At 43.4% G+C, this 19,222-nt stretch overlaps 1 protein-coding gene across 2 annotated transcripts in view; it reads left to right on the top strand.

The window, feature by feature from the left end:
* The window catches only part of PLAGL1 (PLAG1 like zinc finger 1), a 59,089-nt gene that overhangs the window by 24,699 nt on the left and 15,168 nt on the right, over positions 1-19,222 (top strand). For both annotated transcript variants that reach the window (XM_049800513.1, XM_049800514.1), the window contains exons 2-3: positions 3,627-3,669; positions 18,466-18,621. In XM_049800513.1, coding sequence (XP_049656470.1) covers positions 3,651-3,669; positions 18,466-18,621 — 175 coding nt within the window. In that variant the 5' untranslated portion in view covers positions 3,627-3,650. The remainder of the gene's footprint in view (positions 1-3,626; positions 3,670-18,465; positions 18,622-19,222) is intronic.

Raw genomic sequence — 19,222 nt, 5'->3', positions numbered from 1 at the left:
AGGATCATACAGGGGGAAAAAAAAGAGAAAGTTCCTCAGGCTTTGATGGCCTGTGGAGAAAAAGGCTTCAGTGATTTATGGTTATCCTCTTTGTAGTGCCCTCATTCTCTGGGGCAAATCTTCTGCAGCAGAGTCTTGTACCTTTGACCACGTCCTAGGAGAACTGTTAGGAACATAGGTTGTTACAAGGTGACCTGCCTGTACTGGTAAGCGCCTTTAGTGCCATGAGGGGCAGCAGGGAGATGAGATGGCAGTGTCATGGCCCCATTCCTTCCTGGCTCCAGACCACAGGAGAAGGCAGCCCTGTGAGCACGGACAAGAGGGATGGGAGGGAAAAGCCAACCTGCACAATAGCACTTTTCTGCTGTGGTTTTCTTAGCTGCTTCGAGTAATAAGTGAATGGAGAACCTCCTCAAGCTTCTGATAGCTGCCCCCACCCCAGCAGCAGATTAGCCTTTTGATTGCAGTGGAGGTGTCTCATAGGTGTTCGTGTTGCTCTGGACCATGCTGCTCTTCATCTGGGTCCCTCCGATGTCATTCTGACCAGTCACAGTCTCTGTGTCACGAGGTCTTCTGTCCTAGCTGGTATATGTGCTCCTTATTCCCCATGCCTCCTCCTCTACCGCCAAAGTGACACCACAGAACAATTCAACCAAACCTTAACTGGGGAGTTCATGGACCACAGTATCACTGGAACTTGGCTGGATAGCAGACCGGATCGGGGCAGGGAGGAGATGGGCTGAGGCTGGGCTCTTTCATGACACGAGACTGCTGCACGCCAGGCGCGGGAGGATGAAGGTATACTACTGACTCAGACCATATGGAAGGGGAGAGTTTGTTGTGGTGTGGTGGTTTACCAGGTAATTGCCTTGCAGATTGAATGCCAGCACAATTAAATCATTTTGCCTAGCAATTCAGTGGAGGGATGAAATCTCTATTAGTTGATGGCACTGGTTTGACAGTGACAACATGTAGCCTGCTGTGTCTGGGGATGACAGAGGTTGGCGTGAGTACAGTCACATACAGATGCCATTAAAGTCCACTGTTCCCTCTGCAATGCCTAAATTCTTAGAAATTAACACCACAGACAAGTGCCTCATTCTCAGTCAGAATGGAGTGAAACTGCAGAGTAGTTTTTTTGCAGAAACTAAGTGTTTTCTGGCTGATGGAAATCAGGCTAGGACACTTGCTGCTAGAAAGCCTGCTCTCAGCGTGGCTGTTTTCACCAGGGAAGAGGACCTGCTGATGTCCTTTTAACATGCAGGCCCCTTTACTGCTTCTCTCTCACATCTACACAGAGTCCCAGTCAGAGACAAAAGCCAGTTTATAAGCTGTATGTTCACCGGAGACGGCTGTTTAGGCAGAGGATGGAGGTTACAAAAGAGAAGTTGATGTGCTGGCACTTGTTTTTTCATGCCTCATCTGCAGTCCCCTTGATCTCAGACAGAAACGATGTACCAGCAGCCTGCCTGTTTGCTGCTTGGCTTCTTGTAAAAACAGACAAACTGCGATACTGTAGGACTTGATTTAATTTGCTGAAACGTAAGCATCTAGTGCTGTCTGAGATGCCCTGGGTAGCCCTGCCTGGCTTCTAGCTTCTGGTCCGGGAGGGACTCTTTTACCCTGTATAACGAATATTATAGCTATCAGCCTCATGTGGATGCTTCAGCTATCCTAGGGCACCTCAAAAGACACGGGATGCTTGTGCATGGGCAATTGAAGTGTCTTTCCTTTGTAGTGTCTTCCCCACTGAAGGTCTCTGATGAGCTGTCAGTTTTATCCCACTGATGTTAGGGAATGTGTGCAGCCCAAAGGTGGGAGGAATCTTTTTGGTTTTGTGTTGAAAATATGAATTTTCTGCAATAAAGACTACAGTATACCTGTCAACTACCCCTCACCACCCACCACTGCAAATCACTCTTTAAAATGCAAAGCTTGTACTTCTCTTCTGTTTGGTGAAGGCAGCATAGGCTTGAAAGACATGTTTAAGCACATGGAAAGGAAAGACCAGGCAGCCCTTCATATTTTGACATGAGAACTGTTCCAAATTCCAGAGTGCAAAGCATCTATAAAATACATTTTCTTTACATAATGTCTTTTATGCTAGGATTGACAATTTGAATCCTTGGGGATTTGATTATGTTGTGATGGTAAGATAGCAAGTCTGATTTACTAACTTTGTGTGTCTTGGTCTTGGGATTGGATCTGTGAACACTTAAATGAGGATATTTGGGTTTATCAGTTGTTAACTTGCTAATGTAATCGGCATACTTGTTATGTTGCCCAGCAATGATGATCTGTACGTATATCATTGTTGAGTAGATGCTGGGGGAATGCTCAGCACGGCTGCTTTTGTATAGATGGGCAAGTGGCATGTCCTCAAGCTAAGATGGCAGCTTAGGTGCTTACAGTGGATCACTAGAAGCGTTACCTTAGTCTTCTCAACCTTCAAAATGGCACTACAGTGTGCTTGTACGTTTCAGCAGATAGCTGGATCTCAGCTTCCTCATCCTTCTTATGGACAACCTGGCAGAGTCACAGCTTTTTCCTCAGCAAATTCTCATCAGTAGGCCACTGACTCCTCTCTGCCTCATTGTGCTCTGCATTCACCTTACCTTACCACTTCCTTACTCTCCTTGAGTCTGTTCCCTTCTTCTCAGTTCTCATTATGCTTTGCCATCCATTTTTCCTGTTGTCTTTATTGCATTCTTACATACTCCTCCTCCCTCAGTTCTCCCAACCAGCTCCAATTAATTTGGAGGTATCTTACTAACCATCATTGTATTTTTAAAAATGAAGATGCTTTCTTTGACCCATTTCAGTCAGCAACAAAATACTGTTGTCTTCATCAGAGTCAAGTTTTCACCCTAAATTGTATACATACACCTTTAAACACTGCCTGAAATTTTAAAGGTTTGTACAGGACACAATAAAATGGCATATTTGCATGCCCCCTTATTATCACGTGCCATATTCTGTTGCTCCAAGTAGCCTTATCCACACATTGGGATCCTACTGTGTTGGAGACTGCTCAGACAGCTACAGAAAACTCAGACTCTGCTCCTGTGTGCTTATAGTAAAATTTCAGTCAAAAACCAGCAGATGAATGGGAAGGGAACAAGATGAACAGAGTTCAGCAGAAATCTAGAAGTCTCCAGAAGTCTTTCAAGAGAGCAAATAAAATGTCTTGTCCCATATCTACTTAATATTCCCTTTTTGACTCTGCAAGGGTGAGGACTCTTAAGATGAATACCTGAAATAGCAGGCTTAAACACAGAATGGCATGTAATGGGGTAAAATACACAGTGCCTGAAAATTCTGTTTTATTAATAAATGTTAGTGAAGAGATACAGTGAACTGCTCTGAATTAAAATGCATTACATTAATATTGTCAGTTCACGTTGTTTGTGAAATGAAGTGGAATCATTTATTAGGGAGTAAAAAATAGATGGATTTACTCTTTTCCTCTACAAATTGAAATTCTTCCTTGTTAGATTTCCCTAGAGATGTTCTCCTCATTTCCTAAAGAACTAAAAAACTATGCATATGATAACTGGCATGAGGTTTAAACATGAATAGTGCTAGTTCAGAAAACTGATCATTCTTTTTTCATTTATTTTATGTAGGTTTCCTTTGCCTGATCTGTAGACATGTCCACAGACCTGCTATGTAAGTACATTTCCATCATCCCACAGTGATTTTTTGTACCATATGTTTTTATCAGATTCCCAGATGTGTTCATGATTGATGTTTTTTATCTTAAGTATAATGTCTGCTTTTACATTTGCGTTTCTTCTGAGACATCGGTGGAACAATATTACCATTATAATCAACGGGATTATTCTTGGAGTAAAGCATGACTTAATATGAGTAAAATTGTAAAAATCCGGCCCATGTATAAGAACAGACTGGTTCATTGAGACTTAAAATTACAATTCTATCTAAAATGTTTTATCTATCTTCGGCACAAATACCATCCCAGATTACTACTGAGTGATGTGCTTGGGGGTTTTTAATCACTTTGTGAATTTAACTCCAGTGTTTCCAAGGCATCATTATCCCAAGTCACATCCAAATCTCACGCCTCATCACTATTAGCCATCCTTCTTTTTCAACAGCGAAGAATATACAAGTGGCATATCCTTATACTTTGCTGTCATAACTACCACAAAAAACTACTGCTCAGGTTTCCTCGATACTTGCACCCTCTTGCTCCAGCCTAAGCTATCTGTTGTCAGGAGTGAAATGTTAAAGAAGGGAGAGAGGGCAGGGTGACTGCACAGTGGTCCTGGTCAAAATCACTTAAGACTCTTCAATTCTACTCAGTTGTTTAAGCTGGTTTGACTGTTTTAGCTAATTTGTGCCGTGGCAGTTTCATTTTTCTCTCTTCATCTCAGCATCAGCGCCTCTCTCATGGTTTTCCTACTGGTCAGTGGGTTAGAGAAGTTGTCACCTGAGTAGAAGTCGAAGGAGTCGGTTGTGTTCAGCCTGGAGAAGGGAGCGTGCAAGGGGATCTAGTCATGGTCTTCCAGTACAAAAAAGGTGGTTGTGGAGAGGGAGGTGGAAGCACTCTTTCCCCAAGCATGCACCATGACACGACAAGAGACGATGGCCACAAGTTGCTTTGGGGGAGATGCTCCTGGATGTAAGGGGCATTTTCACTGTGGGATCGATTAAACATTGGAATAGGCTGCCCAAGGAAGTGGTGGAATTTCCCACACTGGAAATACTCGAGATAAGGCTTGACAGGGCCCTGGGTAACGCTAATCTAAGGGCCTGCTTTCCACAAGAGGCTGAGCTAGTTGGTCTCCACAGGTCACTTGCAACTTAGATAATTCTGCAGTTCTGTATTTCCTTGTGTCCTCAGCTATCTTGTGTGCAATGACCAGTCATCCCTACCACCTGTCCCTGGTCTTCTCAGTATTGTACAGCTTGTGCTGCGGCAGATCCTGTGATGCTCGGTCATGCTAGAGGGATAGACATTTGTCTTCTCACTTGGAGATGTGTGAATAGCCTCGAGGCAATACCAGTGGTACAGAGTAAAATTAACTCTATCCCACCTGAAACCAGGCCATGTCCCTGCTCTGAAATGAGAACATGTGACTGCCATTGGAGTTAGAAAGACTTAAAACTACTTTCCACGTTCCAGCTGGTGGGAATACACATGCATGTGGGTTTTGTGACAGCCAGGTAGTGCCTTGGAAAAATGTCAGTACGCAGAAGAATGCTAAAGAATAATGTGGCAAATCTGTACAGATGTGAAGTGACTCCAGATCTTTGTCTGGTTTTGTATAAATAAATAGTGCAGAGCCAGCCCATGAGCTTAGTACTGGCCTATGCTAACAAGCAACACCAAAGTGTGTTTTGGGGATAACATCTACCAGGCTGTGTTCCAGGTAAGGAGTTTGGATGTAACCAAACTGGGGGTGGGGTGGGGAGGAGGGAAGGAGGTAAGGAGTGTTTAGACACGTGGAGCTGATGCCAGGTGGTCTCAGCACCAGGGAGAAGTCTCTGGCTCTTACTGTTTGGTAGTAGGCATGTAGCCTAACCACCCAGTCCCTAAGCCTGACCACAGCATTGTCTTTCACTAATGCTTGGTTCAATACAAAGTCAAATTCTAGGATTAAAAATGTTGTTCCAGGTCACAGTGATGAAGACTAGATGTATAATTAAAAAGAAAAAAAAATAATCTAACCAAACCAGAACAAAACCCCTTAGATTCCTAGGAAAAAACTGCTGCAGTCTGGGGCAAATTGCACAAAGAAAATGCCATGACTGCACAATACAAGGGCTGCTGCAGCTAGACCTCAAACTCCAGCAGCTAAGTCTTCAAGCCTGTGGAAATAAACCAAAAAAGCCAACATCCCCGTGAAGTTTCGGCATGATGTATTTGAGGTAGCAAGTGTTTCTCTGTTTTAGAGGGAGAAGCTAAGGGCAAAAATTTACAAAAGTTTACAAAATGTCTGGCAGCTACTGAGGCTCGGCTGGTCAGGGAAGCAGCGGACTTCCCTTGGAGCTTGTTTTTCCTTTTATCCTTGGATGAACTAGCGTGCAGTACATTATGCTGCCTGAATGTAGGGGTTTGTCACGGTTAGCGCCGGGGGCTGTCCCGGGAATGTAGGAAGGCGATGGGCGTGAATGGAGCACGCGGTGGTCGGAGGGGCTCAAGCCCGTTCTTCGGGAGACCTGTCGCTGCTCCTCTCGGCCTGGCCGGCCAAAGCCTCACAGGAAAGGAGGTGGGTCTTTGATCTCTTTGTTGTAGCTGCTCCCTGGGAATTTGCTGAAATCAATGCCCTGTTTTCCTGAAGAAATGAATGGCTATGCCTAACTAGCTTTGTGAAGTGCTTGGGGAATTCACCGCTTCTGTTTATTGACAGCTGAAAAGGAGCACATGGTGCTGAATGGGTCCTCCTAGGGAAACAAAACAGAGCGGAGTTAGACTTAGTTGAACACAGGGGTGTTTGGAAAAGTCTGCCGAAGGAGGATGGCATGGTTCCTGCCACCTTGTACTAGCATAGCCTGACCTTTTACTAAAAATGCCATTTTAAATAAGGTAAGGATTGTTTTGATTTCCCATACCTAGTGCGATTATGAAATGTTTGCATTTTTGTTCTTGAGTGCAAAAACAGTGTTTGAACTGTATTCTGTCATGGGAAACACCTAAGTAACTTTTGTGCTGTTTCTAGCCTCTGTGTGTGTTCATTTGTTCTTTATCTAATGGTGATTAAAGAATATGAAAAGTAATAGGAAAAAATTTGGTGTTTGGGTCTTGCAGTCAGGTCCTGAGCATCAGTCATTCAGGCAGGCTATTACATGCAATCCTTTGTGTCTTTGAGAATCAGCTGAATTGCATCAGATGATTTCTTGACCGGTATAAATTGCTGTGTTAGTACTTATGCACAAGGCAGTGACTAACAAGCAGGCCTGACTGGCAGAAAATCTGGGAATCTAAAATCCCTTGAAATGTAAAGATATATTTCCAAACCTCTGTTTCTGTGCGTAGACTCAAAGTGAGAGATGGACTTAGCACTGCACTTGCTGGTTTTAGATGTACAGTTTTTTTGTAAAGACAGCAAAGAATAGCAAGAGGAGGATGATAATGAAGAAGCATTATTTTCTTCATGCGAGTCCAGAACAGTTTATCAGACCGAAGGAATTTGGTGTGTAATTCATATGTAAATTTTCTACTGAAAACAAGAGAACAAATCGCCAGAGTGTCTATATTAGTTTCTGTGGTGACTGAAGAAGATTTCTGAGCTCACATAGCTACAACTTTCAGGTGTGGCCCACTTAGGACTGCAGCAAAAAAAGTTAAGTAATGTAATTTCTTTAGTCAGTTTAGGCATAAGAGCAAGCTCCAAACAGAATTGCCGTTGTGCTGCCTCATTCTTACATGGCAGTAGGAATTGCTGTGTTTGTGTTACGAACCTGATGAAAAGTGTCTGTGCATGTGTGCAGTTGTTTGAAAACTCTTGAGTAGTCCCCTAATTTTAGGGGAAGTGCTTGGGCAGTTTCATGTTTTATCAGAGTTGTTTGTATTCCTCAGTCTGGCATTTTTCCTCTGAGTGACTTTGCGCTAGTAATCTTACTAGTTTTGTCTCATTTTGCTCTTCTCTGCAGCAGACAACTCACCTGTTTTTCTTAGAAGCCTTGGGGCTCCATATGCAAACATGCTTTCTTTAAAATACTTTGTGATCCTGAAAATGAAAATACATTGCTTGATTGTAGAGCATCAACATTTTTGCATTTGACTTCTGCCTTTAAGTTTCCAAGATTTTCAGAGGGAAAAGCAAAAAAAAAGAAAATGCATTTATGATTTTGACAAAGATGTAAAAACACTAAGCTCAGGCAGCCTGATATTGATGTTTGTGGGCTCTGTTGTCATCATTGTTATCCAAATGTGTCAGGAGTGTTTTCTAACCTCACTTTAGTGTATTTATACATGATAGGCATTGGAAGATGCTAAAATTTAAAGCTAAAGCTAATTTAAAGGTAACACTTAAGTTGGAAAGGAGGTTAATTTGTAGGTCATTTTAATGCTGTAATCTAGATGTGTTATGAAAAGGTTGACTGGTGAGGGTTTCTGGGTAGTTGTAATGGTGTAAATATAAAAGAATTATGGTCATGAAAAGCTCAGTTGATCAGAGCTTTTTTAGTTACTGTAATGGAGAAAAGAGTAGAGGATTCGTGTGTGACAAGGAAGGTAGCATTTTTTCTCTGTTACTTGGACGATAAAGCAAGGCAGAGCGTGTTATGTTTAACTTAGTGGACTGGAAGGTGCTTAGCCAGGTGTGTGCAGGGAAGTACATGGGGATGTTTTGGCAAGATAGTTGTCCCTTTGCCTCTTCTAACATCAAGGATCTTTATAAAATATGAATATTGTTGTGACCTATTGGCAATGTTGAAATGGAAGGAGTATAAAATAATTGATTTCCAACCAATAGAGTAAGATACACCAAATACAAAGTGGGATATGTGATCATACAAAACTCTTAAGTAAATATGCATGTTAAATGACCAGGGTTATACAAATACATATCTGAGGAATGGTGCATTTCCCCCAAGGTGATACCTTTACCATCTGTTGGTCTTGTTCTTCGAGCTAGGAAAGTAGGAAAATGGGAGCAAATTCTTTGTAATTTTGCTTTGCAAAGTTGCTTCTTAGATTCTAGTAATAGAGACTACTGTTATTTTTGTGACTTTGGGAAAAGTTTAAAGAAACTACAAATTAATCAGGAATGTAGAAAAAGTGTTTGGATTTTATTTAATCTCAAACTAAGGTGGCTGTCAACAGGAGAATAAATAGGGCTTTACGGAGATACATTATAATTTGAGTTTAGAGTGCTTCATCTGCAGAAAAAATGTGCAATTTTTTCTAAACTCACAAATTTGTGCAACTCTCAGATGTAATTCTCCAATAATACTCTATAATCACGTACTTTGTAATTCTCTGTTTTGGAGAACTAGACTCCAGGCTGTCCTTATGCCTGAGGAGAATAGTTATTGTAAGGGAAATGTACTATACTGCTGCCAAATCTGTTGCTGCCAATTTTATTACCCGTTCTTAATCAGTCTGTTAAAGAAGCTCAGGTGGGCATAACTTCTTTAGTACAGTATCAGTCAAGATGATAGATAGTTATCTTATGGCTCCCATTTAAAGTCTTTAGAGTAGAAAAAAGAAGTATATGTTAGATCTCAGGAAAAAGAGAACAAGTAAATGGAAGCACAGATACAACCTTGCATGTGTGAGTATTTTTTTCACAGAAATACATTTTTGTGTCTGTTCAGCAGCAGAGCTTCCCAATGTCTATGTTTTTTTTAAAGAAGTCACTTCATGCCTTAAAGAAGGAGCCTAATTTAACAGGATCATAAAGGCTAAGGATGAGAGTCTTCTGCCGATTTTGTTCCCAGAGAAGCTGGGAATCAAGCATCCTTTTCGTGTTGGAAATTAGGCAAGTATAACAGAAGTTGTTGGCTCTGTCCTCTGTTATGAACACGATGCATAGTGAGAACTAAAGCTGTTCTGAGAAGCTGTTAATGACCCTTCGTTTACAAAACCCAGTGCTTTTAAAAGACGACTCCTACATTTCAGTATTTTAAATATATGCTTTAGGATTCATTAGTCAAAAATTAAAAAATAACTTTTTTTTTTGTTCTCTTGGGTGAATTGGAATACCAGTAGGAGGTTTGGACAGTTCGCTGAGAAAGTTAACTGATTTTCCAGTTTTACTCAGACTTAGTTTCTGCTGAATGTAATATGGATTGGAGTGTTTTTTCAGGACTGGCCCTCCAAGGTCTCAGCCCCCACCAGTCCTAAGTGTCCATGTATTCACTTCTCCACACGGACTTCCTTCTTTCATAACGCAGCTACTCGCACATTAGTAGAGCCGAGTGTACGGGCTTCTACCTGCAGAAGTGGGTCCCATGGTTTTTACACTGCGCTGTTATTCCCAGTGGCTGTAGCTTGCTTCATTTAGTTATAACTGCCTGTAAAGACCTCAAGTTCTCCAGCCACAGGTTGAATACAGCCCGCTTTGTCATGCCAGGCTTCCTCATTGCGTCCTACAGTAAACTCCTGTTTCCTTCTCCAAACCGTGTCCACCTGCCTGGTTCTTTCTACCAGTGAGCAGCTAGAAATACATCCCAGCCACTAGCGTCTTTGCTGGGAAAGTTCCTGCAAGCCCATGTTGGAAATTGTGTTACAAGTGGAAGAACAAGTCAATTTGGGCTGGTTTCCTAAGGAGAGGTGGCTTTTGTCACAGAGCCCTCCACCAGTCTTCTTCGCATGACATCTGGACTTGGTGGCCAGTAACAACCAAATTCAGGGAAGGACAGAGAGACCCAATCTAAGGTTCCCTTTTAAGGGAATGTTGCAAGGGTTGGAAGTATTTCAACTAATTAATACTAAGCATTAGTCATTGGAATTGCTGCACTTCGTTTATCAGAATTGGAGCTGTGGTGTTGACCTGCCGTGGATAAAATCGTTGACTGTATTAATGCACTTGATATGGCGTGTGTGGCTGCACGCATGTGTATTTATACATACATACATTTAGGAAGATAGAAGTGCTTGGGTTTTTTCTGCTAGAGAAAAGATAGACGATGCTGGTGTCTCTGTTAAATTGCAGCAGTAGCATTAACATTATACATTAAAAGGTCTGACACTAAGATATATCAACCAGCCTGCCACAAACCTTCCCAAAAGAAAAGTGCTTGAGACCAGTTAAAGCTGCTTTTGCTGTGGGAGGTAAAACTTGTGCTGTGGGAGACGTAGATTAGGGGGTCCAACATGTGGCTCAGGAGCCACAGGGTGCTTATGAGCAGTTTGAATATGTTTCTCTTGATGGCTGTCTGTATTTCTGTGCACAGCGGAATCTTAGTTTTGCTGTCTGCAGTATGGAAGTGGTGCAGTTTGGACAGTGCTAGCAAAGACCTAAAGCAAGAAGGTGTCACAGCCAAGGAGCCCCAGTCTTGCACCGGGACTAGCTGCTGCTGGGGAAGATGGGCAGAGGGCTTGGCTCACAGGAAGCTTTTGCTGGCCGTTTTGTAGGACCAGGCTATGTTGACTGAGCGTGTTTCTCATAAAAAATAGCAGTTGTTTCTGTGAATTTGCTGTTAACCTCCTTCCCTGTTTCTGGATCTAATTTTATATTATTTCATGCCAAACCAGTAGAGGGAGAGGGAGAGAAGGAAAAGAAAAAAAACCCTGAAAAATCCAACTGCATTTTTCAGTTTGATTGTTTGAACTGTGTTCAGCTTTCAGCAGTGAGAGAAGTCTGTTTGTGCTGATTAGAAGGTATTACATGCAAACTATGGGAGGTGACTTCTCTTGAACTGTGCTTGTTAGGTAAGTGGGTTCTGATAGCAACCAAACCCAATGTGGTGCACCAGAAATGTGACATGTACATTTTAGCCCCAAGAATAACCAGAAGGTGATTATTTTTTTAATTATCTTTCAATCAAACAATGATTTGAATCAATTAATGCTTTGATCTCACGTCATTTTTAGATGAGTGAACCTACGAAGAGCTTTGATAAACCAGTAGCTCACACTGCAGAGTGAAGTTAACCTTGATAATCACACCTACATACTTTCCCCGCTGTTTGGTTTGTTAGGGTGTTTTTTTTTCTTTAAGTTTGCAGGAAAGTCCTATAAGTTACTGCCCATTCAGGTGTTTAAACAGCAAAGGTAACTATTTCTTTTCCTCCTAGCTATGAAGTTTGTAAGACGCAGCAGAGCACAGGTATCCTGCTGCACAGGCTTCGTGGGAACCTGCTGAAGCTGCTGTGTGTAGTCACATTTGCCGAATTTCGCAGCTTGGCTGTGCTCTTTGAGGCTTCTCTAACTGTTTTGCTCGTAAGATTTGCTAAACGGAAGGAGCACAGTAGAAAGCCTCATTGGGATTGGTGGGAGGATGACTTTTTATGGGAAGCTGGTTAAATTCCTTCTGGCTATGCCTGTTGTAGTACTTCATGGTCACCAGGCGAAAAACTTACTGTTCCCAGATGTGTTTCACTGTCATGATTACTCCCTATTAGGAACTACTAATGAATCATAGTTGTTGTTATCTGTTATATGTTTGAAGAGTTTACATACTGGAACTTGTGTCTGACAGGAAAATGCATGCGTACTTTGCGTTAGAAGATTTTTTTACAGTCAGATAAGTGCTGAACCTCCCTTCTAGAGGCATCCTTCCATAAGAACAGCTGTGCTGGACAGGATCATACCTCCCACTGCTGGAGACCCAAGGACGTACCCTCCCTCCGAATCTTCTTTCCTCTTGGGAACAAAGGCAGGGGCACCAGGAGGATGGAGGCGAGGTGAAGGAAAGTGTTACTGCAGATCAGCGCCTGGGTCAAGATCCCAAAGCGCTGGGCTCACCTGCAGGGCTGGGTCCCAGTTTTAGGGAATTAGCTCGGCCTGCCAGTCTGACTGAATGTATGGGGTGGCAATAAGGCATGTTTGCTGTTTGATTTCTCTGTTTCTGTCTCCAAATATAGTAACTCATTTTTTAAGTTTTGCATTTTAGTAGGGTGAGGTCATGTTTCTGTGAGTATGTTTAATGTTAAGACTGATTGATGGGATGTTTGCAAACCACCTACCGTTCTCCTCCCCGGGGAGAGGGGGCCCCAAAAGAGGTATAGGCGTTTACTCGCAGGGTGCCACTCTCCCCTGCGCAGGGCCAGGACTCCTTCTCCCCCTCCTCCAGCATCTCAGGGGCTTTGGTCCACTCGCCTGCAAGCCTGGGAATGGCAATCAGCAGCCAAGTCCTTGGTAAGGGAGCTGATGTTGCTCCAGCAGCATGTCCCACAGCGTCTGTGCTGGTGCCGCCGGGTAGAGACTGTGAGGCTTCAAGGTCTCTGTGTGTCAGACGTGGGAACTCACTGCTTGAAATCTACTGAAAATTTCCCTCTCAAGCACGTAGGAATGCCTCCCCCTGCTTCTCTTTTGGGGGGGTGTTATTTTTGGCTGTGGGGTTATGGGAAATAAAATACCTGCTTCCCAAATAACGCACTGTGTGGTGCATGAAAGTGCAAGTTTTTTCAGCCTTTGCTCAGGTGAGCAATTATGATTGCAAAGTCAGCCTGGTGTGTGGTTTCCTGATGTATTTATTTTTTCTTTTTTTCCGTGCAGAGCTGAGCAGTTGTAACTCTCTGCTGATACAAAGTTTTGTCGGATGAGATAGAAGAGGCATGAAAAGGAGACATTGAAGAAATGTTCACCTATTTTTGTGTTGGACTAGGGATCAGTTATTACAGTTAAAAAGTGAAGATCAGTCAGTAGGGTGTTTAGCATGACAAAATATCAGAAGTTAACAGGATTTGAAAAAAATTATTCTGAATTCTATTTTACTATAATTCAACTAGGATGAATTATTGATCAGTTAAGAGCTTCAGCTCCTGTCTAAATGCACTTTGTGCATCAAACCTAGGACATGTAAGGCTTCTTTCATAAACACTTTTTTACAGATGAAATGTGTGCCAGTGGCCCACAATAATGGGAAAATAACTTAGGATTAACTATGTGCTAATTGAGTACTTTGGATTTTGTGCCAGATAAATTATATTGTAGAACAAGGTTTTCAAGCTTTTCCAGCAAGGAGTGCTGCCGAACAAACCACAGGGCAGGAAAACCTCATGTACCTTTGTGTAAGAAGAACCAAGACTGGCATACTGCACATGCAATGGATCTTAGAAAATGTCCACAAGGTATTTTTGCAGCATTCCTCTACGTGAAAGCTGAACAAGGCTAATGGAGCAGTATGATTTTACTCTGGGATAAATTACTGTTGTTTGCTATGCAAATCTTATGATTGTAATTAGGCTAGGATTTGGACTGCTATGTACACTGATCTTTGTTCCCTCAGCACACGGGAGCTAATTCTAATGCTACAAAACAGCACAGCAAATGTTGAGCACTGCTCAGCTGGACGATCGTTTCTTGTGGGGAGTCTTTGCTCGAAGTGGACGTTTTGAAAGGAATGATTTACCTCTGCCTTCGCAGGGCACGTAAATCATACCGCAGGCATCTTGTGGGCCACTGAAATGTTCAGATACTGTAAAGTCTCGCTTGAAAGCAGGGGTTGGAGAATGCAGGAAGGACTGCCTGATAGACATCTAGTTTTTAGCAAACTCGTTTTAAAAAGTGGTGTTCTGCTGCCGCTGATTGGTTAAGGAGCTGGTGGTATGTTCGAGCTGCTACGACAGTGATTGCAGTTCCTAGTATGGCTATGTATAGCTCCTGTTATCTCTGCAGCCGGACTTCGTGTAACCGCAGCCTGTGGCTCCTTGCCCACGCTAATGAGCTCTCCCCGAGGCTGGGCTTGTGCTTGTGGGGGTGGCACGGCACTCGGATGGTGCTGCTGTTTTGCAAAGCTGAGTTTGTTAACTGTGTTCCAGTCTAGCTTGCCCGAGCCACTGTGCCACCTTGGCTACTGCTGCTGGCCGTGGGAGCTCATCCCCGAGCAGAGCAGCGTGGCCAGCCCCAGAGCTGCCTGGGAGGACAAGGCAAGCTGGCCGCCGCAGCTGCCAGGCTGTAGCCTGCAGCAAAGGAGAGCTGTCACCTAGACGTGCACTGGGGGGAAGTGCCAGCATAGTGAGGACGGTACAGGTGAGCCACGCTCGCAACCCATTCTCTTGCCTGGGAACGTGGCTGCCCGTGTTCCGGTCAGCCCATGTGGTGGGAGTGCATCCTGCAGGCAGCGGGTGTCGTTTTCCCGGTGACCCAAAGAGCAAGGGAAAGCCATAGCTGCCGACCATGGCTCCCGATGGCTGGGCAGAAGTGGGAGTAGATGCATTCAGGTGCAGGGCTACCAGGCTGGGGGCATACAGGAGATGCACCCTTCTCTTAGCGGGTCCAGCGGTGGTTTGCAGGGTGTGATAAGGTGGTGGATGCACACCCGTAACCTGGTTGGAGTCTGCACCCGCACCCGTGCTGGGCTCTTCTGTACGCGTGCCTTCCCACTGCTGCAGTGGAGTTCAGCAAAATAAAAATCTTACCAGCTGCAAGATCTACTATCTTGTGTAGTTTTAACTACACAGAGAGAAAAAAGGTATTATTTGGAACTTTTTCAGTCATTGCAAAGACATGGAGAAAGAACAAAAAATTACCCTCTAGGGGACAATGTAGCACTGCTGCTCTAAAGATACGGTAAATGACACGATCTGTTTTTTAACAGCTTGTAACTCCTGTAAATCTCATTTATTTCTTGTGTTGCCTACTCATCTAAATCACAGCAAAGCAGAGGAACAGAGGCAGTTTTACTTTTTCTTGCATGCTTGCACATTGTCAAGTATTCCTGTAAACATGACATTGAATCTGTTAATTTTGTTTGTGTAAATATAATTTAAGGGAGCAGGGAAACTGTAAAAGCATCAAGTGAGGTACTAAAGTGACTAACAAAAAGCATAAAAAATCTTCTTCACAGAAAGTAATTTTTCTAACCAAGTGTATCTCATTCCTAGTGCTAATACGACAAAGTGTGTTCTTTCCCTAGCTGGATGCTCCATATTTCAGAAGAGGTTAGAGTGTGTTCTGAGGCTGTTGTTGAAAAAATTACATTTTACCTAAGCAGCCAAGTTAAAAGGGGGCATAAAATCTGTGTGAGCTTCGCAAACCAGTGCCGTGCTGCAGCTATGATAATGCATACATTCCTTTGCCAACAGCATCTGTAATTTAGCATTGAAATACAAAAGATCATGACTTGGGTCTGTAATTATCTCTGAGGAAGAATGTGAACTTGACAGTTTTGCGCTGTTAGTTTAGGGGGAAGAAATTACAAAGACCCCCGTTCCCCAGAGTAGTCCCTAAAGTTGTTATATTTACAGTGGTCCAGTCCTATGCTTCTGGTACACCTGGCAATTTTTAGCATGCAATAAATTCAGAGTCAGGGGACTAACACGCTGGCGTGGGGTCAGAAATACTGTGTAGTGAATGTCATTCCAGGATGCCTGTTAAATAACTAAGTCATCTAGTTATCTTCATATCCCGTGTAACAAAACACAGAAAATCCTAGAACACGCCTTGGGCAGCTGCGGATGTTTCAAGGTGCCGCGCAGCAATGCCCAGTCAGAATCCCAAGCCACAGTAGCAAGCTGCTTAAAAACCCCTTCCAGCTCTGCAGCTAATTTAATTCAGTGCTAGCTGACGGCTTCGTCATGCCGGCTAGGCCTGCCACCTGGGGAGCCGTCTCTGGGGCCGATAAGCTCAGTGGCATGCTCAGCACCCATTCGGATGCAGAGCGGTCCCTGATTTTGGAGCAGTGCCTCCCCAGCATCCACACCGCATGAACTGTTTCAGACATTACATCTTGGATCTGGAGAACGAAGGAGGGTTAGCTAATGGGGCACTAGTGCCAAATTTGGAGGCCAATTCAAGGGAGACTCTTTTTCTGTTTTCCCTTCCCGTGAGGTGCCTACCCTGGGGCCTCTGTGGTGGGCACTGCCCCGGGGTGGCTGGAAGGTTTGCTCAGGAGCTCAGTAGTGATGAATCACAGAGGTATGGCATGGATTGATAAGGTCGTGTACTTTACGATTAGATACATCCTCCCTCTAACAGCAGTTCTTTGTCTCCATTTTGCTTTTGGTAATGTTATTTGGCAGTTTGCATAGGACTCTCCAAGCAGGAGCTATTTGACTCGAGACAAAGTCGCTATTATTCTAGGTAAGCTCAGGAAGCCCTCAGAATTTTGTTGCCCTCAGAAGACATAGATTGTTGGCAATTTATTTAAAAGCCAATTAAGTTAAATCACCAAGAAAATATTTTTTTCTTGCAGCCTAGCTGTAAAGGACTTTCAGGTACATAAAATGCTGTGTAACAAGAAAAATCTGCCTTGCAGCTGGATTACTTAACTTTTCGTGCATTTTAAGTGATGGCTGTACAGTGGCATGTTCTGTATCTGTAGCACTAGCAAAAAAAAAAAAAAAAAGTCACATATTTCAGCTATTCAAAGTGCAGGTGTATAGTCCGGGAGCCATAGCAAAAGAAAACTATTACATGGTCCCCAAATTATTGAAAAATATGGACTACTGCAGTGCTTGCAGCCTGACCAACATGCAAGTCTACCTGCTCATTTAGAGTTGATGGAGAGCCCAAAGAACTCAGTAGGAGCACTTCAGGCTTATTTGGGGAGATTTTGGACTAGACTCTTGAGGCGTGTAATTTAGTCAAGTGCCTACTTGTGTTTACAAACTGAAGCCTTTTTGAGATACCCTGAATATGGCATTTATGGTGTTTCTCTCTTTTCTCAAAGACCATCTCTGATGTCTCTCCAGGCAGTGGCTCCTGAGCCCTTACGCTTCTCTTGACCTCTCTGGCTCCAAGCCCCTGTCTGTGGTGAAGCCTCACCTCTCCTGCCCCGGTCTCTGCTACAGTGTCCCGTGGCTCCCTTGGAGTCTCTTGGCTGTTCTGGCTCCCCTCCTCTGCTCCTTATTGTCGCTTACTGAATAGACTTGCTCAGCAGAGTTTTCAGAAGTAAAACAAAACGAGGTAGTCATGGATGACCAATATCAGCTTTTCCTTTTAACTCGGTCATATAAGCGTTGTTGGCTCACTGGTTTGGTTTCCACTGTCTATAAAAAGGTTTTGTGCGAGAAGTCCTCTTTTTCCCATCGCCCTGTGTGACACCAGTGCCAGGATGACCTCCTTCTGCTGGAGAGTGTCACCGCTCAGTTGTGTCGCGGCTCCGTGGCTCCGTATGGGTTTCCCTGGCAACCAGCCTGAGCTACGCTGAACCAAAAATACCTCACTGTGCTGGGGGAAAGTCAGTTTGCAGACACGTACTTCTCATTAATGACTTCTCTGGATGGTTCGTGTGTTCAGCCTGCAGATGTCATTATTGTGAACCGGTGACTGGGGGATGCAGCGTGCCCCCTTTGCTTACTTCCACAGGCAGCACAGTCTACAAGAAGGCTGCCCTTGTGTGATTGTCAACTGAGTTGTGACTGTAAGACCCATCGCACTCATTTGTTAAGGTACACTGAGGGTTTTGTCTTCCACTAAGAATGGTCTGTGCAGGCTCACAAAGTCACAGTGATCTTTCTTGGATTCCTTGGATCTCTGCAAGTCACCTTGCTTATTACTAGCAATTTTGCCTTTCTCATTTCTATATAAACATATGCACCTTGGTTTATAGGTGTGCATGCTGCGAGCTCCAGTTTTGCTGCCATCCGAGTCTTCAAAGGCACGGTTTGTGACACCTCCAGATGAACGTGCATATAAATCTTTGGAGGTCAGGACCCACCAATTCGCACAGGAGAGAATGCACAAATTGGAAGTGTTATTTCAAACCTTCCTAGTTCAGTTTTGACTTGCAGATAATCTTTTTGCTACCTAATGTAGAACAGCAGTGTGAAGAAAAGCATTGGTAATTCAAGATGTGTTCTCAAGGTGACAAAATTACAAGAGACTAAGTTGGAGAGCAGTATGTCATTTTTAATAACGGGTTCCCTTTTCTGGATTTGTAGGGTGTGAGGATTGCGGTAAAAGCCTTGCAGGAGAATGCAAACTCCATGGACCACTCATCAGGGCTAAAGATAGGGTTATTCCTAGCCGAGCCCGTCTCACCCTACCTCATTACCTCACTTTGCGAGTGTTGGAGCTGCGAGCTGGAAATCAGCAGAGTAAGTATTTTAGCTCTTTTTCCCACATTTGAGAAAGAGGAGGGAAAAGTACTAACACTGGCTTGTTTTCATGAATAACTCAAGGCATAATCACTGGGTATTAACAGCATGAAGACTATTTTCAGCGGAGCACAGCTGAAGCTCACATTCAGCTACTGGTTTTTATGACTGATTTCTAGTAACTTTCATGCATAGACTGACAGCAGGACATGAGCCAGAGCTGGTGTGACATTTAGCTGTGAGCAATCAGTTAGCTCTGTTCAGTCAATACAAGTTTAATGAATGTTGAATTTGTATCTAATAGTAGCAGCCATGCACTATTACATTTTTTTTTCCTTTCCCCAAACACTCAAAACAGGAAAGAGTATTCAGCAAGAGGTCAGAAACAAAATGGTAAATAACATCCCTCATCTACCCCTTGCAAACTCCTGAACACAGGGAGTTAATTTACCTTTTGCAGCATCTTCAGTTCATGTTATAGAAAGACTGTTGTTTCCTTCTGAGGGCAGGGCAATTTCAATGCCCAAACTTGAAAAAAGGAACAACATCCTTAGCGTGCAAATTTTCCACAGCTACTTATGTAAAATCAGTCCTGGCTAGA

The sequence above is a fragment of the Accipiter gentilis genome, chromosome 5, assembly GCF_929443795.1.
Source record: "Accipiter gentilis chromosome 5, bAccGen1.1, whole genome shotgun sequence".
Taxonomy (NCBI): Eukaryota; Metazoa; Chordata; class Aves; order Accipitriformes; family Accipitridae; genus Astur; species Astur gentilis.
The sequence above is the reverse complement of the archived record's forward strand: the minus strand, read 5'-3'. Positions and strand labels throughout refer to the sequence as shown.